This window comes from Sinohyriopsis cumingii, chromosome 14 (assembly GCF_028554795.1).
Source record: "Sinohyriopsis cumingii isolate HCF-2022 chromosome 14, ASM2855479v2, whole genome shotgun sequence".
NCBI classification, from domain to species: domain Eukaryota; kingdom Metazoa; phylum Mollusca; class Bivalvia; order Unionida; family Unionidae; genus Sinohyriopsis; species Sinohyriopsis cumingii.
The window spans coordinates 53,983,811-54,009,427 of NC_142974.1; the positions used below are offsets into that span (position 1 = coordinate 53,983,811).

At 33.8% G+C, this 25,617-nt stretch overlaps 1 protein-coding gene across 1 annotated transcript; it reads left to right on the top strand.

Moving 5' to 3' along the window:
• Window positions 1–5,988: 5,988 nt before the first annotated feature.
• LOC149783828 (uncharacterized) lies at window positions 5,989–9,481 on the top strand. Its single transcript, XM_089932035.1, has one exon. The coding sequence runs from the start codon at window positions 6,112–6,114 to the stop codon at window positions 8,077–8,079; it is 1,968 nt and encodes a 655-aa protein (XP_089788161.1). The 5' UTR covers window positions 5,989–6,111; the 3' UTR covers window positions 8,080–9,481.
• Window positions 9,482–25,617: the final 16,136 nt, after the last annotated feature.

A 25,617-nucleotide genomic window follows, 5' to 3' on the forward strand; every position in this document is an offset into this window, starting at 1 on the left:
GTGAATGAATAATTAATAATTAATATGAATGAATCTTTATCAAACAGACCAAGATCTTAATGATATAAGCATGTATTCCAACTCTGATCAAATTCAGATAAAATGTATTACCTCCATTGGGGCAGGATGCTCAGCCTATCAGAGGAAATATTACCTCATTAGTATGTATGAATCTTGCTTCTGGTCAACCTTGTCAGAAATCTTGATGATATATGAATATATTCAAAGTTTCATCAAAGTCTGATAATCTGACAAAAATGTGTCTTCCATTGCAGTAACAAGAGACCCAGGTGGACCTGATATAACTCACCTTGCTTACATATCTTAACAGTTGACTGTCTCATAAACAGAGCTTACTTTAGTACTGGAAGAAAAAGACATTTTAAAATAAACTTCCAACTTTATGGCATGCTAATTTTACCCATCTGTACCCAACATATTACTTATGGAAACTCTCTCCCAAACTTTAGATTATTTTTATTTTATTCGTACATACACTTTCTGACAAAAAGACAAGTAGACTGATGAACATTCGGATTAGAATATATTGTGAAGAATTAAATGTTTGCAGCAGTGTTGCATGGATAGTGTGACCGTAGTGTTGAGCATGTTTTTATGAATAATCACCAAACCAGTCTGTTTTACAGTGAATTCAACTAGATATAACATAAAAAATAAGTGGATTTATTATGTAATTATCCTACTGAATAGTGTGTTGAGTCTGTGATCGGCGAATATTTTTCCCCTTCAATGTTCCGTCTAATCCGGTGTTTTGACCTCATTGCAGTGACCTCGCTCGGGTTCACTTCTAGGTCATCGCTAGTTTTAATGAGCGTTACAAAATTTCTGCAGTTTTGTAGTAGATTCTGTTTTGTATATTTAAGCACAACGAAACTGTGTCCTGTTAAGTTAAATATTATCTAACGAATATTTAGCAAGTTACTGTTAAACAAGTTGTGGAACCTAAAATCAGAGTTTAGTTATTCACGTTTAGGTTATGAATGTACATACACATATCCATTTGTAAGAAATACAATTACAAATCATTACATACATCCACAATGTTGATAGTCACATATTCATTTCAAATAATTCAGCAACAGAAAATAAATAGAAATGACTGATACAAAGGAGAACCGAACTCATCAAGCAAACAATTGTATGCTAATGTGGTTTATGCGGACTACTCAGCTCAAACTGGGCTTAAGGATTCTTGTCCTGGTTGCCCAGAGGGCTATCAGCAGATTTAAAAATGCGTTGTACCAAGGATTTATCTATCATGAATGTAATTAAAGTTCATAAAAAAATAGTCTCAACGTGCCGTGTTTCTTCCATTTTACATTTGTGTTTAGCATTCAGGAATGTGGATTAATAAAAAAATACACTTTTGAGAGTGGCAACATGTTCACACAATCAGATGTAAAATCACCTCATTAATATTTGTGGATCTAGCTAATTAACATATACTTGCAAGATGTCGGTCAGTAAGCCTGTATGGCAAGGCCGAACGAAATTAATTTCAAAATATGATTCCCTGATATACTTAGCCAACCATATGCTAGATCACCAAGGTAAGATGTCTAGTTATTCATTATTATTAAACGTATCCAACATTTTGATGATGTTACCATATATTTTGTGACTGATTAGATATATGGTTTCCAGAGAGGTAACTTGCTCGGTTAATCAGGTGTAAGATTACCTAATTATTATTCATGCATCTGCTTTCTTATCAAACTTGTCCGAGGTCTAGACGATTTAAGCTTATGCTTTGAAAAGATTTCCATTGTTGTTAGGAAACGACTTTTCATAACCTTTCTTTCTCACGAGAGAGAGAGAGAGAGAGAGAGAGAGAGAGAGAGAGAGAGAGAGATTGTGAAGGCTCTCTTAACAAGAGGTGTCGCTCATAATGATATAGAGACGTGTACATTCTTTAGGGAATATGGCAAGCGGAGATACCGGACCGACTGTAAAGAAGACAGCGCACTGATTCTTAATGAGTGGACCCAGTTCATATGAATTACATATATATATATATATATATATATATATATATATATATATATATATATATATATATATATATATATAATACCATTCGGAGATGCATCTACAAAAACTTTATATTTAAAATACAAGAAATACATATAAAATTACAAATTTCCTTCGAGCTTACCAACTTTATGCATTTGCATAATTTTTGCCTTTTTGAATATAATATAGATAATTAAATATCGAATAAATTCATGACAGCCAAAGAGTATAAAATTCAGTATTTGCCAGTAATCTAATAATCATTTTGAAGATATGTATTGTACTAAATTCAAAATAGAATACGAATTTTGAATAGAATACTAAAACATTATTCTTTTTTACATAAAGAATATTTTATTTCCAAATTAAATTTTACTAAACATGAAGTTGGTAGCAAATTCGTCTTTTAAAATAATCAATAATATTAATGCAAATGAATATAAATTCTTTAAACAATTAAACACTCCAATACATTATTATATAACATAGAAAAGAACACAAACAATTGTTGCTAAAATGTCGAGCCTAGACCGAATTGTAACCGTTAAAATCTTGAACATTAAAGAAATCTATGAACACAGACACTGCTTACCTGTAAAGAAAACAGATCTCTGATTCTCGGTGAATGAACTGATTTGCCCAAAGCTTGTTCTGGATTTAAACACCATTTGTGACATATCCTCAAGGCTAAATATGGACATTCGTCTAGTTACTTATTGTGTTCGTTCATTTCGAATCAGAACGAGGCTACTGTCTCCCACAAAGATATTATGTGTGTCTGTGTACGTCATCAGACAAAAAAAAATCTGCTGTAACAGCTTATTTGTTTTAAGAAACACGTGGAAGCTTTATGGGATAATCTGCAAAAAGGAATTTGATAGTTCAACACAATGTACAACCGAGTCTAAAATTTGCTGGCTTAGGATACAAAAGAAATGCGTTATATAGTACAACGGGTTTTTCTTATTAAAACAGTCCGAGATCTGCATGATATTAGCTTTTATGTCAGAGCTAAATATAAAATACTTTGCTTTCATAGTTGTAGCAAGAGGCCTAAGTTGACAGAATACCACTCACCTGTTAACATATCTTAACTGTTGACAATTTCACTAAATATGCATAAACTGTAGATTTGGAAGAACATAACCTATCCAAACTATTTCCCAGTTTTAATGTTTATGTTACATAATTTAGTATATTTTGCACATTATATCAAACTCGTGTGCGCTACTGATCAAATAAGCCAATATTCAATGTTCTATCCAAATCATGTAAATGTTATGGATTTCAGATCAGTTGCAAACTCAGCCAATCAGACGCAAAGACAACTCGTCATTATGTGTCTATCTCACCTAGTCTTGAAATTTTCAACGTCTAGATCATATAAGCTTATATTCCATGTCTGATCAAAATCGGATCAGAAATATGTCATAAAACCAGCCTAATGATAAAGCAGACACTTGAACATCTCTAATAACACATAATTGAATTCTATAACATTGTGAACAGCGTTGAGAGAAAAGGCGGTGAAGAAGTAACGCATGTGGAAAATGTATGAATGCATTATTGCAGTGCATTTATAGTAGTATGGAAATTGTTAAGAAGCATTCGTCTACACACCCAAATAGTAATAATTTTTAAGATAGATACAAATAGCGTATTGCACATTGTGTCATGCCAAACATGGAGAAATATCAGCTATACGTGTTTACGAATTAGTACAGTCGGAATAGGTTGAATTCCAATCGAAATATACTCGAGAGTAAAATCGGTATGAATGAAATATTGCATGAAATCAATTCAAAATGAAAGATTTCTTCTCCTCCATCAGGTTAATGATTGAAAACGAATTTGATGGACTGTGAAAAAAATTAACCAACAAAAATAAATTTGTCTGAATGATGTCTCGCCTGCTTTGACCCTACAGTACATAATCAGGAAACTTGAGATAGCCATTTTAGCATGAAATGTAGGTCACAACAAACACATTCACCTTTTATAGATGTTAATATGAGAGATACGGGTATATGCGTTACCATATATGAAACAGTGTCTTTGAAGCGTAGACCAGAGCAAGTATTATATACGTGTGTGAATATGTGTTGAAGACAAGAGAGTGAGAGAGGGGATATACCGTAACCTGTGACCCAGTAACACACTAAACGACCCAAATAATCCCATTACGTAGCAGACGACTTGCTTTTTCTATTCTTGTAAAATATCGGATTAAAACTTATGTTCTCATTGGAGAATGCATCAATGTGCATTATAGCGATTTCATCCATTCGTGACAGCAGTAGGTAGTCCGTGATTACCCCTTAAATTAACCTGAAAACAAGTAGAGGTCTACATGTTAGTTTCCACTCAGACGATACACGGAGGCGTCATATGACCATATGACTCGTCATATTCTATTTGCAGACGGTAAAACCCCTATGCATGTTCAAAATTGACAACAGATCTTTTTACTTTTTCCATTAAACACAATTTTAATTTCATAATAATTCGGCAAAATGAATCAGAGAACACACATTTAAAGTAAAATTTAGAAAACTTTTCAAACAGTGTTCCTTGAACAGTCTTCCTTGTCGCGATTAATTTAAACTGCTCATATTAATAGCACTGAAAATTTAGACAAATCTATTTTGGACTTGCTCTTCAGAACGTCTGGCGAAGACACTGTGCAGTACACGTCTGACTGAAGAAAGTGAGTATGTTGCAAAAAAAGTTTAATTAATTTGAAACAAATGCATTGTCAGTTTCCTTTGAAATGCATTGTACATTAAAATTAATGAATATCTGATTAAGGAAGGATGGCCATAGAATATATAAGCCCCAGGCATTTGAGGCTACGTATTCAGAACATTATTTGCTGCTTTTCAACGTTGCCACGTATTCCTTTGCAATCATGTACAAGTAGGATAAAAAGGATACGATATCATGGAGAAAGAAGAAGAAAAAAAAAAGAAGAAAAAAGAACTTCTGATTTATTTCGTGAGAGACGGGAACACTATTATTCTATTAAAAATAATTGTATCTTTAATTGTGTATGAAGGATGGTTCGATAGTGTTAACACATCATTCTATTTACATCATATCTGTCTCTGGTACACCATTCTGCTATTATGATAAACCTTTTTTTATGACAATAAGAATGAGAGTCCAACAAGGAAGTACTCTTTTACTTCAGAAAATAAAAACAGCATGTAATACACATATAGACTAAGGTCACAATTATCAGTTTAGGATCAATACCGAAGAATGTTGTCCCAGTCTATTTGTAGTGTGTGTGTGTGTGTGTGTGTGATTAGGATTTTTAACGTAGCTTTAACAATTTTTCAGTCACGTCGCTACGATGTCTGCAGTTTGGCAGTTTATAGTGATGTCTAGCACTGGGACATCATGCCGCAGACATGTAGCATTATGTTCCACCCAGTCACATTATCCTGACACCAGGCTGACCTTTCTTAACACAAACCGCTTAATACTGAGCGCCTAGCGAGGCAGCTATTAGTACAATTTTTGTAAGTCTTGACATGACTAGGCCGGAGTTCGAACCCACGACCTTCCGCTATTTGTAAAGCATTGTTTCTTCTCTCGGTTTGATGTGATATTTGACTTAATATTTGCATTCTTTGTATTGATTTAAATAAAATCATCTTTTCTTTAGAGGCATTTATGGGTATTTGAAGATGCTGTAGATTAGTGTGATTGATTAGGATTTGAACACAATGGAAAGTTTAGTAATGACAAACGGTGAAGATACTATATAGGGAGAATTATTCTGCTAGTGTTTATTTTGTTTAAAAAGTAACTTAATAAAGATATAGACTGCGTCCTCTAAAACGTAACATTTGGTACAGTGCGGAAGGGAAACTCGGAACATCTGGAGCACATGTACGATTAATCGTCACTGACCAATCGAGCATGCCCATATCCTATAGCTTCAAACTAGGAAGTCACAGCAAACGTTATTCAAGCCAAGAAATATTTGTAAATTTATTTTCTAAATACATTCATACCGGAGAACATTTAGATGTTTTCCATTCAGAGTTATATAACGGTTTAATGTTATAGATGGCGGCTGCTAAAATAGAGACTGACGATGGACCTTGTTGTCCAATTTGTTTGGAACAGTTCAACATACCCAGACAGCTGCCGTGCGCCCACTCCTTTTGTGAGAAATGTTTACAGTCTCACATAACAACTGAGGCTGCCAAGCACGAGAAGCTGAGCTATGTTAAGTGTCCGGTATGTAGAAATTATGCGAGTCCCGCCATTAAGGATAGACCGACAGGTGAATGGACGACTTTATTTCCCGTCAACACAGTCTTACAGTCAATGTTGCCAGCGAAATCGAAAGTAGATCGTTTGTGTGACGCTTGTAAAAATGAGAGTGTCAATGCCCCGGCTGAAGGGTTTTGTGTAGTATGCAAAGAGTCTATGTGTATAGATTGTTTGAAAGCACACAGGAAGCTGAAAATGTTAAAGGATCATACCATTATTACTGTGGAGGAAGCAGCTTGTAACCCAGAAAATGTGATGCAACTAGCAGAAGGCTTTACATGTTCGGAACATCACGGAGAAGATATAAAATACTACTGCAAAAATCACTGTGTCCCTTGTTGTGGCACATGCTTCTTCGATAGCCATAAAATTTGTTCCAAAGTAATAGACTTAAAAAAAGACCTTCCTGCACTGCTGTGTGACAGCAATCAAGAAGACATAATTGCAGATATGAAGAAAATCGAGATGCATTTAAAGAGGTTTATGGAGATTAACGAGACCTGTGTTAATATTCTTGAGCCCCAAGTTGATAGACTCACCGATCAAATCAGAGAAGTTAGACAGAAAATCAATTCAGTTCTAGACGAGTTAGAGAAACGTGTAAAGATAGAGGGAAACAGAATTTACAAAGAAGAGGTTATCAGGAAACAGGACGAAAATCATCAGTGTTTGTCACTAATGCATTCTGTGAGAAATTCGCACTCACTCCTTGAAACAGTAAATAAATATGGGAGCAATTTGCAAAAATTTCTTATGGCAGAAACGATGAGGTCTCAGTTATATTTCTATTGCAATCTTGTAGGAGAAAAATACGAGAAAACTAACACATTAGCAGTAACAGTGGAATTCTCTCCTATGATACAATCCATTTTGTCCATGTCTTTGTCTGAATTGGGGAAAGTTGTGACCACCACCAGCTTCAACACTCTGCCACTAACATGTTCGCTGTGGCCAACGAAGGACTGTCAGGTAGAGAGTGTTGATGTAATTGATATTAAAGTCCCTACTGATAATATACCATGGTATACTGGTGTCGCATTTATCCCTGGAGACAGGGTGATGCTTGCTGATTGTAACAATAAAAAATGCATCCTACTAAGTTCTTCCTATGAGTTCATCACAGGTCATACACTAACAGGTAATCCATGGAACGTGTGTGTACTGGATGACCAGCAGGTGGCAGTGTCGCTGTATGATCAGAATAAAATCCAGATCCTGTCGGTGGTAGGTGATGTTATCAGTCCAGTCAGAACAATAACAACCGAATACAATTGTAATGGAATAGGAGCTGCTGGGAAGGGGGAGTTGGTTGTGAATGGTTACTATGGTAAAAGCAAGAGTCACTGGAGTCTGATTAACACGAGAGGAGATGTAAAGTTTACTCATCAGTATGACTCTCCAAACTATGTCTGCAGCTATGTTGCTCTGAATAACAAGAAAACACGAGTGTATGTTAGTGTGGATAGTTTAAATTCACTTCTCTGTTTTGACATAGATGGCAGGAAGCTGTTTACCTACAGTCATGACAATCTTAGATACCCCAATGGAGTAAATGTGGACAGATATGACAACATCTGTGTTGTTGGAATCGATTCTAATAACATTCATCAACTGTCTCCAGATGGGTCTGTTATACAGGTTGTAAATACAGGAGTGCCAAAGTATCCGAGGGCAATTTCCGTTCACAAGAGTAAGGAAATCTTAATCATCACAAATAGTTCAGATACAACAAAACTATACATTTATCAGCTGAAATAAAATTAAACAGGTCACTTTAGTGACACATTCTTATAAAATTACATAAACTTTATGAAAAATATGTACATTGAAGTTATTTGGTAAAACAATCTATTTTAATATGTAAATAAATGCTGAGTAAATTTTTTGTGTTACATTCCTGTAAAGATATACATGTATGCCATTTTAAAAAAATGCATATTGAAGTTCAGATGTGCAAAACAATCAGTTTTAAATGGTATATGAATGCTGAGGACATATTTCATTGTTTGAAACATTGTTGCACTTTCTTCCATATGAAGGACATTAAGTGTGTAGGCTGTTATATTGTGTAAATATGGCTGGCAGTATTGCCGATTGTTATTGTTGTTATTATTATTAATGGTAGACTATTAAAAAAATCTTGTCTGAAAATGAATGTTATCTCATGTGTCTCAAGTCAGATAAATAAAATACAGAATTGACAAATCATATATTTTTATTTAATGACAGTTTGTACACATTTACGTAAATTGAACTACTGGATTAGTGTGCATAATTTACAAGTCAAGTGTATTTATGAACAAATACAATTTCTCACTGTCAATTTAAAAAATAATCAATGGTCATTAACATTTGCAATTAATTTGAATCTGGTGATTAAGATATTGAAGCCATAGTCAAATGTCTGGAATGTTGTATCATTATTAACCAGTAACTGTGCAGATATACAAAGTTTAACATTGAATGCATGAATTATTAATTTGAAGAGAAATGTGGTTCAAAGAAAGACCTACGTTCTCTTTAAGTACTTCTAGTTCTGGTAACCAAGGTATTCTTAAGTCAGCATTATGACAATTTACTCTTTTCATAATAGCAAAAAGTATAGTTACCAAGAAAGATAAATAATAGAAAGAGAAAAGAAAAATTAGTATATATATATATATATATATATATATATATATATGAATGAAACTGAAGGCAATTTTAGCATTACATTTCTCTAAAGACACAATGTAGAAAATTTCTCTCAGTCATTAATGGAAGAAGTGTAATCTATTTATAGTAACTAACATGTTTAGAATTGTTTTATTATTTGTTGCATTTGCATAAACACATTAAAATTAGGTAGAGTTTAAAAGTTTGAGTAAATCTCTTGCATGGCTAAATACTGCTGATTATTATTATTATTATTATTATTATCCTGCTGTTTCTTATCACTATGTTAATTATTATTGATTATTGCTATGCTAATTATTGGTTATTACTATGCTCATTATTGTCTAAAGATGAATATGTAATTTTGCTGAATGAAACATAAAATTGAAGTGTATAATTTCTCTTTTTGTGTATCATGCATGGATGGATGGATGCAAGCATAAGTATAAGCACTGCAGCACAATCCTAGCTTTTCCACAGTAAGTGGTACAGTCACATTTAGATATGTATGTATGCATGTGGAGGGTTTAACAGCATGACATCACATACCTCTACATGTATTACAGTTTTAATTTAAAATGCAATAACTGGTATAATCACATGTATGTATGTGTGTATGTGTGTATGTATGTATGTGTGTATGTATGTATGTGTGTATGTATGTATGTGTGTATGTATGTATGTATGTATGTATGTGTGTATGTATGTGTGTATGTGTGTATGTATGTATGTGTGTATGTATGTATGTATGTATGTGTGTATGTATGTGTGTATGTATGTATGTGTGTATGTATGTATGTATGTGTGTATGTATGTATGTATGTGTGTATGTATGTGTGTATGTATGTATGTGTGTATGTATGTATGTATGTATGCACTGATATTCATATGAAGGGTTTAACAGCATTACATCACAGTCCTCCCTATTAACTACATGTATTACAGTTTGAATTTAAACTACAGTTACTAGTATAATCACATGTATGTATGTATATATGTATGTATGTATGTATGCATGCACTGATATTCATATGAAGGGTTTAACAGCATTACATCACAGCCCTCCCTATTAACTACATGTATTACAGTTTGAATTTAAACTACAGTTACTAGTATAATCACATGTATGTATGTATGTATGTATGTATGCATGCATGTGGAGGGTTTAACACAGAGGTGGGCAAACTTTCCAGTGCAAGTGCCACATACACAGATTTACACCTTGTCACGGGCCGTGTAGTTCATTAAGTAAAATAATTAATATTTGAAATATCAAAAACAAAAGGTTGTTCTAAATAACATCATAATTAATTTTCAGTTGTTAATATGTTGTTAATATTTGAAAACTTAAACTTCAAAAGAAGGCCACATGCAGACTTCAGGCCATAGTTTACCCACCCCTGGTTTAACATCATGACATCACAGTCCTCTATACTACACCTATTACAGCTTGAATTTAAAACACAAATACAGCTGTACTGGTATGTATGTATGTAGGTATGTATGTATGGAGGTATGTATATGTATGTATGCAGGTATGTATGTGTGCAGGTATGTATGTATGCAAACGGTTTAACAACAAGACATCACAGTCCTCTCTATACTACACCTATTACAGTTGGAATTTGAAAAACGCTACTGGTATTATGGCATGAAAAACAAATGATATCATTATATTATAAAAAGAAAAATGTATGCCATATGTCATTGTCTACCACACATAACTGATGTAATTTTCCTGATAATCCAATCAAGTCAAGAACATTTGAATACAAATGTGCATATCAAAGATTTTTTTCCAATTTACAAGTCCAGACATTTAAGACATCTGTAAAATTATACAAGAATTGATAATGCTGAGATTAACTGAAAGTACTGTCAGGTCATTTGCTAATAAATTCAAAACATACCTACTTAATATTATGTGTGGTCTTTACAAACAATGCCTTGGTCACACAGCTATACTTAAGTCCAAAATTAATTGCCTGAAAATCTAATCAGGTCAACTACTCATTACCATTATAAAGGGTATAAAGTATCATGGCTGTAGGTCCAGTCTACTCATTACCATTATAAAGGTATAAAAATATCATGGATCTAGGTCCAATCTGCTTATTATAAAGGGTACAAAGTATCATGGCTTTAGGTCCAGTCTACTCATTACCATTATAAAGGGTACAAAGTATCATGGCTTTAGGTCCAGTCTACTCATTAACATTATAAAGGGTACAAAGTATCATGGCTCTAAGTCCAGTCTACTCATTACCATTATAAAGGGTACAAAGTATCATGGCTCTAAGTCCAGTCTACTCATTACCATTATAAAGGGTATAAAGTATCATGGCTCTAGGTCCAGTCTACTCATTAACATTATAAAGGGTACAAAGTACAAAGTAATGTGGATCTAGGTCCAGTCTGCTTACTATAAAGGGTATAAAGTATCATGGCTCTAAGTCCAGTCTACTCATTACCATTATAAAGGGTATAAAGTATCATGGCTCTAAGTCCAGTCTACTCATTACCATTATAAAGTGTAAAAAGTATCATAGCTCTATGTCCATTCTACTCATCATCATTATAAAGGGTATAAAGTATCATGGCTCTAGGTCCATTCTATTCATTAACATTATAAAGGGTGTAAAGTATCATGGCTTTAGGTCCAGTCTACTCATTAACATTATAAAGGGTATAAAGTATCATGGTTCTAAGTCCAGTCTACTCATTACCATTATAAAGGGTATAAAGTATCATTACTCTAGGTCCAGTCTACCCATTACCATTATAAAGGATATAAAGTATCATGGCTCTAAGTCCAGTCTCCTCATTACCATTATAAAGGGTATAAAGTATCATGGCTCTAAGTCCAGTCTACTCATTACCATTATAAAGGGTACAAAGTATCATGGCTCTAAGTCCAGTCTCCTCATTACAATTATAAAGGGTATAAAGTATCATGGCTCTATGTCCAGTCTACTCATTACCATTATAAATGGTATAAAGTATCATGGCTCTAAGTCCAGTCTACTCATTACCATTATGAAGGGTATAAAGTATCATGGCTCTATGTCCAGTCTACTCATTACCATTATAAAGGGTATAAAGTATCAATGCTATAAGTCCAGTCTACTCATTATAAAAGGTACAAAGTATCATGGCTCTAGGTCCAGTCTACTCATTACCATTATAAAGGGTATAAAGTATCATGGCTCTATGTCCAGTCTACTCATTACCATTATGAAGGGTATAAAGTATCATGGATATATGTCCAGTATACTCATTACTGTTATCAACGGTACAAAATATCATGGCTCTATATCCAAGAGTTTTTGTGCTGTCATGTTAAAATCATTTTGGGACACTATGGACTTTCAGACATGTAGATACACTATATACTTTTAGACATAAGGACATACTATAGACTTTCAGACATATGGATACACTATGGAATTTCAGACATATGGATACACTATGGAAGTTTAGACATTGATACACTATGGATTTTCAGACATATGTATATGCTATGAACTTTCAGATATATGGACATTGTAAGCGTCAAAGCGATATGGCCCTTCTGCTTTGGACCTATACATACATAGCACAATACCATGTCATCTTTACAGTTAATTCCATGTGAGAAATGCCTCTTTCAGACACATGGACACACTATATACTTTCAGACACATGGACACACTATGGACTTTCGGATACATGGACACACTATGGACTTTCAGACATATGAACAAACTGTGGACTTTCAGACATATGAACACACTATGGACTGTCAGACATATGAACACACTATGGACTTTCTGACATATGAACACACTATGGACTTTCATACATATGAACACACTATGGACTTTCAGACATATGAACACAATATGGTGATTTAATGTTCCAAAGCTTATTTGTGAGAGTTTTGTGGACATATGTTCAGAAAACAGTAAAGTAGAATGCCTCTTTCTGCTATTGTAGCAGGCACACAAACATGTAAAAAGAAAAACCAGAAAAGGTCTTGAGGAATATATGCCCTTCCAAATAAACTATAATATAAAAGAGAATGAAAAGATATTCAGGTTCTGTGAAAATTATACAAGTAAATATTAGCAAGATATGCACTGTGATCTAGGTTCAGCCTTCAGAAGGCATGTACAAGTCAGATGTTTGTGTCCAATATGTAAATGACACCATACCATCGCATCTGTACAATTTGATCCATGTGAGGGATGACACTTTCCCAATGATGATTTAATTTTCTTATGCTTCTTTGTGGAGCTTTCTTAACCCACATACAGTTCATGCAAATTTACATAATATTTTAAAAGTCTCTGTAACACCTAAATTCAGATATGGATGACTGCACAGTGGTTGAAAGTGCTAACCATTATGGATGACTGTCATCTAACATCTATACACATGGGTTTGAGTCAAGGGCTTGGCAAATATGGGTATGTGAGAAAGCTTGCCAACAGCTTCCTGTGACTTGTTGGTTCACCCTGGGGGGTTTCCTGGTTCTTCCTGCACTGTTTATACTAGCCACCACATATAACCTTTCATGTACTGAAAAACAATGGTGTTATGCCCTACAACAGCAACAAAAACAACAACTTTTTGTTCTAGTCAGTGACCTTGACCTTTAGACCCAAAACTCAAAAAACATTCACCTTATCTCTAATGTAAGATATTCAAAAACTTGAACTAACTGAACTAATCTTAATATGTAGAAATCGTTTTTCCTTTTTTCAGAAATGTGACATTGCTCATTTATGGTTTCACTCTAGATTCAATAGGGTTCTTCCATTCACCAACCAAAAGCCAGCCACAAAATTTGGTAAGTGATAATGGCTGTTTCTGTTACTGACTTTAATGGAACTTTAACATTATATTGACTATATCATGCCAAGTAAAATGCCCTTACCAAGCCAGGCTAGCCTGGTCAAGTTTACCTTGGGTTACAAATCTGATGCCATGGCAACTGAGCCATTATGACAATACTTCAACTTACTATGCAGAGACCAGTTTTGTTTCCAGTTAGGTACACTGACCTTTGACCTTTTCACCCTGAATTTAATTTTTTATTAAAATATGTTTATTTGGTACAAGTTAATACTGAAGATGTTATCTGCATTACAGATATAATAAATGCAGGGTAGACTTTCATTACAAGATTTAACATTACTTGTAACTTAAGTGTATGTAATTGCTATGTCATGGATTTAGCATTGCTTGTAACCTAAGTGTGTGTAATTTCTATGTCATGGATTTAACATTACTTCAAAGTGTATATAATGGCTATGTCATGGATTTAACATTACTTGTAACCTAAGTGTGTGTAATAGCCATGTCATGGATTTAACATGAATTCTAATGTGAGTGTATATAATGGCCATGTCATGGATTTAACATTATTTGTAACCTGTATGTATGTAATTCTTATGAACTCTTCCATATCAAGATTTTTATAAGAGGCGGAGAAAGTAAAAAGGATTCAAAATCACACTTTAGTTTTAAAAGTGAACACCTGGAAACCTTATTATCTTTGAAAACAAAGAAACAGGAAAGTATATCCAAAAATCTCACTTTGTGGAAGAAATGTTTGGATGTTCTGCAAAATTGAAGTCTGATTTCTGACATATTTTTATCCAGACATTGAAGCCTTCAACCTGAAAGTGTTGACATTCTGTAGTTAAATAATAACAAACTTTGAATTCCAGCCTGGATTTGTTGAAATTCTGTAACTGAAAAATAACTAAGAAGTCCAGTGTGAAAATGTTGACTTCTTGTAACTGAATAATAACTAAGTTACAATCCCAGTCTGGAAATGCAGTTTCCATTCCATGTACAACTTTAAAAGCCTGGATACATGAACACATAGAGTTTGTCAACACATACTTGCATTAACACACCTCTAAATCAGGGTCTATAATCTTTGTTGTAGTTATAATTTTATGAAAGCAGTATAGAAATGTAAGAATAAGAAAACAACCTGCTGTGCCAACACAGGTGTTAAAATATGTGACTATGAAGTCTGCACTCTTTTTAGTGTTATGTCACAACTTATGTGGATAATACCATATTGGTAAAAACACTTTTCTGGACCAGAAATGTGTCGTAATAACATGGATATCCCAACTAATATGATGCAATTGAAGGGAACAAAGAAATTAAAAACAAGAAACATAACTCTGTTTTGGACTAGAAATGTATTATAGTAATATGGATACGTCTAACAACATGAGGCAATTGAAGGGTAAAGTACCAAGTTAAAAAGCAGCCATAATTCTGTTCTGGATTGGAAATATGTCCTAATTGTGAAAGCTCCCACCAAAATGATGAATTGAATATAAAAATGACAAGTTAAATAGGGGCTATAACTCTGTTCTGGACTAGAAATTTGTCAAAATATAGTGATGCCCCTGAAAATATAATGCAACAGAAGGGCAATGTGCTACGTAAAACAAGGGTCATAACTCTGCTTGGGACAAGAAATTTGTCCTAATATTATTAATGTCTTCTTCAAAATTATGCAGGGTAAGTCAAACTACAAAATTAGCTGTAAAGCAATTAAAATCAAATCTGACGTAAATGTTTGTAGATATGAACTTCTGAATACAGAAAAGGGAATTTAAGCTCAGAAAAACTCATGCTCTGGGCCTTAAAACTTTCACTTTTTTCTCACTTGGTCTAGGACTAGTAGGACCCTAAATTACTTAGGTGTGCATTAGTCAAAAATCTGTCCAACCACAAAGCCTGACATGCAACTATTACCTACAGTGCATTGCAATAATAAAACAGGAAAAATAACAAAATTAATGCAAATTTATGATTTATTAAGTCATAGAAATATTTTACTAAAGATAATGGTTGGTGGTTCTTCCCATGGTTTTCCAAGGTTCTTCCTCCATCAGTTATACTGGCTGCCATGTATAGCCTATCTTGACCTGAAAAATGGCGTTAAACCCTACAACAATAACAACAACTAAAAATCATATTTTTAAATTTTCAAATTTTATGATTACTACATCTATTGTCGGATCCTCTTTGAATCTGAGTTATAAAGCCCACACACACAAATAAAATGTAGGGAAAAATATTGTTAGTTGGGTAACCTGAACCACACAATTTTTTATTTTGCCTAAAGTTTTTATATGTTCAGCACAAGTTTCAACTATCTAGTATGGACCCTGAAAATGACAATTTTACCAGTAAAACAAAACAGAATGACCTGCATATAAAACAAGAATGCACTATGAATAGAAATCTAATGAAAAATGATGCAAACCAAATGATGATTACATTTTGAAGAACACGGAGTGCAAATACAAATTACAGAACAATACTTAAAAAACAAAAATGGAAGAAAAAAAGAATGGTTTTCATCAATACATTTGAAAATTATTTTAAAAGCTTTTGCCAAAATTCCATGGTCTGAGGCCCTGTACCATGAAAATCATGGTAAAGATTATTTACAATGGCATGCAATGTTACAACCCTAACACACTATTCTTACAGTTAACAAGATTTTCAAGATGGATGGCATGGTTGCCATACTGGATATCAGATCAGCATCATTGTTATTCAGTATCAACTAGACTCTATAAGAAGTCTTCGGGTGAAAACCTCATACCAATATGACTTTCCTATTATGATTGGCATAAGAACATTTTCAAAATGGTTGCCATGGCAGCCATATATGTTTCAAATCAGATATGCACCATTTTCATTCAAGACTAACATTAGATAGTTTTAAGTGTCAGTGAAAAATATTTGTGGCACCTTTGCAGATTGAAAGGTGATTTAAAATGGATTTTGTAAACCAGTGAGATAATGTGTATATTATTTGAGTTTTATAGTTTCATTACTAATTTAATTCTTTATGCAGGTTTTAATTTTCTTAACAAAGTTACATAAATTTTTCACTTGAAAGAATGTTGTTCAAAATATGTGTACATTTGTAAATAAATCTACTTAAAAAATAGTTGTAATGTTTTCCATTTATTTCAGATTTATATCACATATAACCTCCTTTATAAAGAGTATTCTTGAATGGTCTGTATGCAATGTAATTTTTGCATGCAATATTTGTATAGCAATGGACCTAAGCTTGTGCTGATGTTTATCTAATCCAGGCCCAGTTATCCTAAATCAATCATAGAGCATTTGAAATCCCAAGATCAAGCTTGTGGCAGATTTTGATGTTTATCTAATACAGGCCCAGTTATCCTAAGTCAATCATAGAGCAATGGAAATCCATTCCACTGCCAGCAGTAGTTTTGTCTGCTGTGAAGCAGTATGTTCTGAGCATTTACAACAAACCAAATGATGAAACTTGCTAAACTGATGTAATAATGTCATCAATAAAATTGTCGTGAGTGTAATTTGTAAACAAGACATTTATTAGAATTTGGGTTCAAGGTCCAACCTTGTTTAATAGATAGTGATAGTTTCCATTAGTTTTACAGTTGCACATTTGTTATGGATGACACCACTGAACATGGCAAGTTTGGCAAGGTTCACCATTTGGTTTGTTGTAAATGCTCAGAATATACTTCTTCACAGCAGACAAAACTACTGGGATTTCCATTGCTCTGAAACACAAGAGATGTAATAAAATGTAAACTTAATACTTGCCAGGATTTTCACTTTACTATTACATGTAATGAAGAAATTACACTCTGCAAAGTTGTATATAACTTTGGTCTGTCAGTTTTAAAGATAACTATACCAGTTGTATTGCATTCTAGAACTTGATTTGTTACATTGATTTAATTTAACTAAATTATTATGCTTACTGCATTTGTATGTTTCACCTTGTAACATCTCAGCCTGCATTTGTTGCCTGTCTTTCATCTTCTTTCAAGATCTTTCTTCGACTCTAAAAGAAACCAAATTATTTTATATCATCAACAATGAAAGTCTTTGGTTTCTCCTAGTCTTGTTAATATTTTTTTCTGGGTATCTGATTTGGTCCTAAACTATCAACACAATTATGTACTGTAATATCTAGGTCTGCACATTTTACACTTTGCTTATTGTGACATGGTGAAATAATATCCTGACAAGATTGTACTGACAAGAAATGTATTCATGCACACAACATCATGCAACTGAAGTGAAAAAAAATCTAATTCAACAGGGACCATTAACTCAGCAAAATGCAACTGGAAAACAATTAAAATCAAGGGCACTGAGTGTCTGAGTGGTCTGAGACACTAGTCTTTACAGCTCATAAAAGGGATCATTGTATATATATGTGTTGATCATATAAGCCTATTTACTAAGTTTGATCATAATTGGATCAGAAATAATTACCATTGTTCTCAGCCAATCAGATTCAATATCACATCATCAATAATTGCTGATACAAGTCATGTCACAGATGTTCATGATTGAAGTCATCTCACTTGCTGATGTTGTCAAGTCTGAGATATGAATCTATACAGACACAGATGACATGTGTGAGTGATTTATAAAGATGAGCACCTTAGAACACTTAGACTGAGATATGAATCTATGCAGACAGAGGTGACATGTGTGAGTGATCTATAAAGATGAGCACCTTAGACCACTTGACTCTTGCTCATTATGAAATGGATCAAACTTTTGATCATAAACCATATAGTCCAGGTCTCATCAAAGTCAGATCAGAAATATGTCTTCCAGAGTCAGGCAACATGCTCAGCCAATCAGATAAAATTTTATCACATTGTGTGTGGATCTCACTTCTGCTTGAATCTATGTAAGGTCCTGATAATACAAGCATATATTCCAAGTTTGATCAAAAGTTGAAAACAATTGGCCTCTATAGTGGTAACAAGAGGCCCAAGTAGACCTGATATCATTCAACTTCTTACACAACAGCTAACCACTTCACTAACCAGACTAATGTACACATCATTTGTTTAAAAAAAATCTTCCTAATTGTACATCATGCTGAGTTTACTTTTTCTGACTTTTACTGAATTCATGTGAGATCTTTATTCAAGAAGCCTATATTAAGAGTTTGATATTTAAAAAAATGACTGAAAATATGGCATTTAAAATGGTAATGAGTTCAATCAATTAAAAGCCAGATCAAGTCATTATTATACAAAGATCTCACTCACAACAACTTTGTACTATTCTGGGATATTGACAATACAAATCTGTTTTCAAATTGATTTGAACTGAACTAAAAGACATGGCCACCATAGTGACAGTAAACAAGTGTTGACAGGTTTTATTTTTGTTTTGTGGGGTTTAATCCCATTTTTCAGCACATGATATGCTACTTATGGCAGCTGGTAAAGAATGTTAATGAAGGTCTTTGTGCCAGGTAGCCTTATTGCTTCATGCAGTCCTTCAACCGGTTCAGTTTGTGAGGGGGTAATTGTATGTGATTCCATGACCTTCTCTAATTCTGCAATTCTCTCATCTCACAAAAATACACTCAAAATTGTATTCACTCAAAAAGACTTAAATCAAAATCCTTACTGTACCTTATTGTAAAAGTGACTGATTTGTTTTACTATTCCTTTAGTCTGGGATTAACAGGAAAACATATGTAATCACAGAAGATGGATAACCCATCATGATGCTTGAAAATTTACCAAATGGTAAATGCACAACCCAACCAAGGTATAATAGATTAACAAGGGTTACACTACATAACACAATTACTGCAGCAGTGGGGCATAAAACCCTAACCAAGATATGACAGATGGACAACTGGGTAACACTACATTACTGTCGTAGTGGGGCATAAAACCCTAACCAAGATATGACAGATGGATAACTGGGTAACACTACATACCCCTATTACTGTGTAGTGGGGCATAAAAACCTAACCCTGGTGTGACAGATGGACAACTAGATAACACTACATACCCCTATTACTGTTGTAGTGGGGCATATAACCCTAACCAAGATATGACAGATCGACAACTGGGTAACACTTCATACCCCTATTACTGTTGTAGTGGGGCATAAAACCCTAACCAAGATATGACAGATGGACAACTGGGTAACACTACATTACTGTCGTAGTGGGGTATAAAACCCTAACCAAGATATGACAGATGGATAACTGGGTAACACTACATACCCCTATTACTGTGTAGTGGGGCATAAAAACCTAACCCTGGTGTGACAGATGGACAACTAGATAACACTACATACCCCTATTACTGTTGTAGTGGGGCATATAACCCTAACCAAGATATGACAGATTGACAACTGGGTAACACTTCATACCCCTATTACTGTTGTAGTGGGGCATAAAACCCTAACCAAGATATGACAGATGGACAACTGGGCAACACTACATACCCCTATTACTGTTGTTGTGGGGCATAAAAACCTAACCCCGGTGTGACATGGATGGACAAGGCTAACACAGCATACCTCTATCACTGCCATGGAAGCCATACTGGATATCAGATTGGCCTCATTTTTATTTATGACCAACTAGACACCATAAGAAATCTTTTGACAGAAAAAGCTGATTTCAAGATGACAAACCCTGTAGTAGGAGTAGTAATAAAATACTGTTCAAGATGGCCACCATAGCAGCCATGTTGCAGACCAGGTCAGAACAATTTTCATTTAGAAGCAGCTAGACATTCTAAGTTGTCTTTTCATGAAAACTCTATCTGTGGGATGTAGATACAATATCTCAAAATGGCTGTAGCGTAGGTTATAATGGCTGTCAAATTGGCACTATTTTTACTTTGGACCAACTAGATATCATATAATGGCTGTCAAATTGGCACTATTTTTACTTTGGACCAAACAGATATCATATAATGGCTGTCAAATTGGCACTATTTTTACTTTGGACCAACTAGATATAATATAATGGCTGTCAAATTGGCACTATTTTTACTTTGGACCAACTAGATATAATATAATGGCTGTCAAACTGGCACTATTTTTACTTTGGACCAAATAGATATGATATAATGGCTGTCAAATTGGCACTATTTTTACTTTGGACCAACTAGATATCATATAATGACTTATAAATTCACCATATTTTTACTTTGGATCAAGTAGATATAATATAATCACTGTCAAATTGGCACTATTTTTACTTTGGACCAACTAGATATAATATAATCACTGTCAAATTGGCACTATTTTTACTTTGCACCAACTAGATATAATATAATGGCTGTCAAACTGGCACTATTTTTACTTTGGACCAAATAGATATCATATAATGGCTGTCAAATTGGCACTATTTTTACTTTGGACCAACTAGATATCATATAATGACTTATAAATTCACCATATTTTTACTTTGGACCAAGTAGATATAATATAATCACTGTCAAATTGGCACTATTTTTACTTTGGACCAACTAGATATAATATAATCACTGTCAAATTGGCACTATTTTTACTTTGGACCAACTAGATATAATATAATGGCTGTCAAACTGGCACTATTTTTACTTTGGACCAAATAGATATCATATAATGGCTGTCAAATTGGCACTATTTTTACTTTGGACCAACTAGATATCATATAATGGCTGTCAAATTGGCACTATTTTTACTTTGGACCAACTAGATATAATATAAAGGCTGTCAAATTGGCACTATTTTTACTCTGGACCAACTAGATATCATAAGAACTCTTCTGATAAAAGGTCCACGTCATTGTGACTTTCTGCTAATGCAAAGTAACAATATCATACTTTTCAAGATGGATGCTGTGGTGGCCATATTTGATGTCAGATCACCATTATTATTGAAGGCTAACAAGATATCATGAGAAGCCTTTCATTAAAAACACCATGTTGATATGACCAGACATTCTGAAGACATGGCAATAATATTTTCAAGATGACTGCTGAAAACTCAGATGGGGTGGGTGGTGGAGATAAAGGGATGCCAACCACAATATATATGAAATAAAGTCATTTATATGTTATGTGTCTCAATGCATACTTTATCTAAATCCTATCCAACAGTACCGCAGATCCTATCAACAGTACCGCAGATCCTATCCAACAGTACCACAGATTCTATCCAACAGTACCACAGATCCTATCCAACAGTACCACAGATCCTAACCAACAGTACTATAGATAAAATTAAAGCTGAGCCTGCAAAACTGCACTCAACTAATAAGTAGGAATTAGAATAATGTGACTAATAGGTTTGTGGCTATTTTCTTTTATAACATTGATGTAATTTTATACATAAGTAATTCTAATGTAATATAAGCTTCGATGTAAGCCAAAGCTAAGAAAACAAAATTATATACATTTCCTGAGTGGGACAATTAAAATTAACTACTACTAATGTTAATAATAGAAAGGTCAAACCTGATACTTCAGTAAAATTACTGAAAAATTTATATATATTTGTGTGTGTGTGTGCATTGCACAATATATCATTGATATGAAATTTTAATGCACACACACACACACACACACATTTACACACATGGAAAATAATTGGAGGAAACTGTAGAGGATATGAATTTGGTAACAGTTAAAGTAACATTTTAATCTGTGCTACAGATCTAAAACTTAAATCTCACATCAATGGAGTTTGTATAGTCAATAAAGACTACTGGATAGACTCTGATTTTACACATGCTCTTTAAAACACACACACACACACACACAGACAAAGAGATGATAATAGGAGGAAACTGTGGATGAGGCATATGCCATGTCAGATATCTAGCAGAAAATCTTAAAAAGAAACTACATGATTTTACCTGTCAACAAAACAATGTTAGTTACACTTGACAGAATATCCATCATTTCATTTGTGAAAAAATCCATGTATTCCAATATTATACATTTCAGACACACACACAAACACCTCCTACAATTACTCAGAATGCACAAATGGAATCGTGTCACAATTAGTACTTCTAGTTCAATACCCACGTAGTTCTAGTCTTTTTAGAACATTTTTTCCTCTCTCATTTTGGTGGTGATAGAAGAGTTAGATTTATGTATTTTGGGTAGGGATTTAAAGGCAATTGTTTATTTTTGAGAATATGAGCTTAGGGTGTGGTTGTCCATGTTTATTTTGGCGACATTGCAGAGTGATTAATAAGGCCTTGGTGATGATCCAGAAGTGAAATCTGTTCTGTTTACATGCTGCTCTGTTTATAGTCCAGCATCTCAACAAAACTGCAGGTCAACCTTTGACAAGAATTTCACCATGAAGTCATCTTTGAAGATATTTTAGATTAACATATGATTTGTATTGATTGTCACACAGTGGAAAGGTCAGTACTGAGAAACAAATGTAGAGAACATACAATAAAATTAATTGTGTTCTATGTCCAAAAATACATACACATAAAAACTTATTTAAAACAAAAGATACAACTAGATTTTAATGGGAATTTTATAATCACATCACCTCTTAAATAAAAAAAGTAATATCAAATATTTAATATATTTATTTACCTACTATGTTAGCAAAGCTATGAGTTTTAATAAAATGATTACATTTGGAACTAAACCTCTTACTCAAGACTATTGATTTTGAAGTTGAACAATTACTGGCTTTCTAAAGTAGTTATATCTCTTGGTTGAACAATAAAGTTTGCTTGATGCTGTGAAATATTTGTTGTTGTCTCCCTTGATCAATCAATACAGGAGTCACGGTACTAATTCAACTCCCATAGTAAACATATGGAAACACCATCATATTCAAAATTCAATAATTTAAAAGTTCTGGGTGCTGATGATCAGACTTCTATTTCTCCATGCACAACTATCCTTGGTGAAAGCTTCTGTGTGGAGAACACCATATGACCCACGTCAGTTTTTTAATCTACATGTGCATAAAACACATCATTGATTCTGCACCAAATGAATCAGGTACTACTTTCATTATTGAGTACTCCTAAGTCAAGCATGTAAAAATACTAAAATTGCATCAATAGAATTTTGTCTATATTTTTAAAATTACAGATAGGATAAACTCTCAAAAGATATTTTTACTAAAATTTTAATTTTCATTGTTAACAAATTATGGACCACGAAACCCATAAATATTCTATCATTTTCCACCCATTTCTAGACTGGTTCACAGTTCTTCTGTATAATTATTACTGTGTGTCCTATAGTGCCAGATATGGACTGTAACATAAAGTTTATGAGAATGATGTCTGATGTAGACTGTAATGTAGACTTCCCTGACAATGATGTATGATGTAATGTAGACTTCCCTGACAATGATGTCTGATGTTGACTTTAATGTAGACTTCTCTGACAATGATGTGTAATGTAGACTGTAATGTAGACTTCCCTGACAATGATGTCTGATGTTGACTTTAATGTAGACTTCTCTGACAATGATGTCTGATGTTGACTTTAATGTAGACTTCTCTGACAATGATGTGTAATGTAGACTGTAATGTAGACTTCCCTGACAATGATGTCTGATGTTGACTTTAATGTAGACTTCCCTGACAATGATGTGTAATGTAGACTGTAATGTAGACTTCTCTGACAATGATGTCTGATGTTGACTTTAATATAGACTTCCCTGACAATGATGTTTGATGTAATGTAGACTTCCCTGACAATGATGTCTGATGTTGACTTTAATGTAGACTTCCCTGACAATGATCTCTGATGTAGACTGTAATGTAGTCTTCTCTGACAATGATGTGTAATGTAGACTGTAATGTAGATTTCCCTGACAATGATGTCTAATGTAGACTGTAATGTAGATTTCCCTGACAATGATGTCTGATGTAGACTGTAATGTAGATTTCCCTGACAATGATATCTAATGTAGACTGTAATGTAGATTTCCCTGACAATGTTGTCTGATCTAGACTGTAATGTAGATTTCCCTGACAATGTTGTCAGATGTAGACTTTAATGTAGATTTCCCTGACAATGATATGTAGACTGTAATGTAGATTTCCCTGACAATGATGTCTCATATAGATTGTAATGTAGACTTTCCTGACAATTATGTCTGATGTTGACTTTAATGTAGACTTCCCTGACAATGATGTCTGATGTAGACTGTAATGTAGATTTCCCTGACAATGATGTCTGATATAGATTATAATGTAGATTTCCCTGACAATGATGTCTAATGTAGACTGTAATGTAGATTTCCATGACAATGTTGTCTGATGTAGACTGTAATGTAGATTTCCATGACAATGTTGTCTAATGTAGACTGTAATGTAGACTTTCCTGACAATGATGTGTGATGTAGACTGTAATGTAGATTTCCCTGACAATGATGTCTGATGTAGACTGTAATGTAGATTTCCCTGACAATGATGTCTAATGTAGACTGTAATATAGATTTCCCTGACAATGATGTCTGATGTAGACTGTAATGTAGACTTTCCTGACAATGATGTGTGATGTAGACTGTATTGTAGATAAAAGAATCTTCTACACAGGCATCATGATTATTCATCCAAACAATACAAGACAGTAGGTTACAGGCATTATAGTTCCATTATCCCAATGGATATGACAGATTGCTGTAGTAGGATAGGAAAAACATCCTCGGAGATGTATCTTTTTACATGTTCTATATTTGTCCTCATGAACTGAATAATTAAATATCCAATATATATTTGGTCAATTCAAAAATATGCCTGTGTCCCATTTTTCATATACAATAGATGGTCATAATCAGTTAAGAACA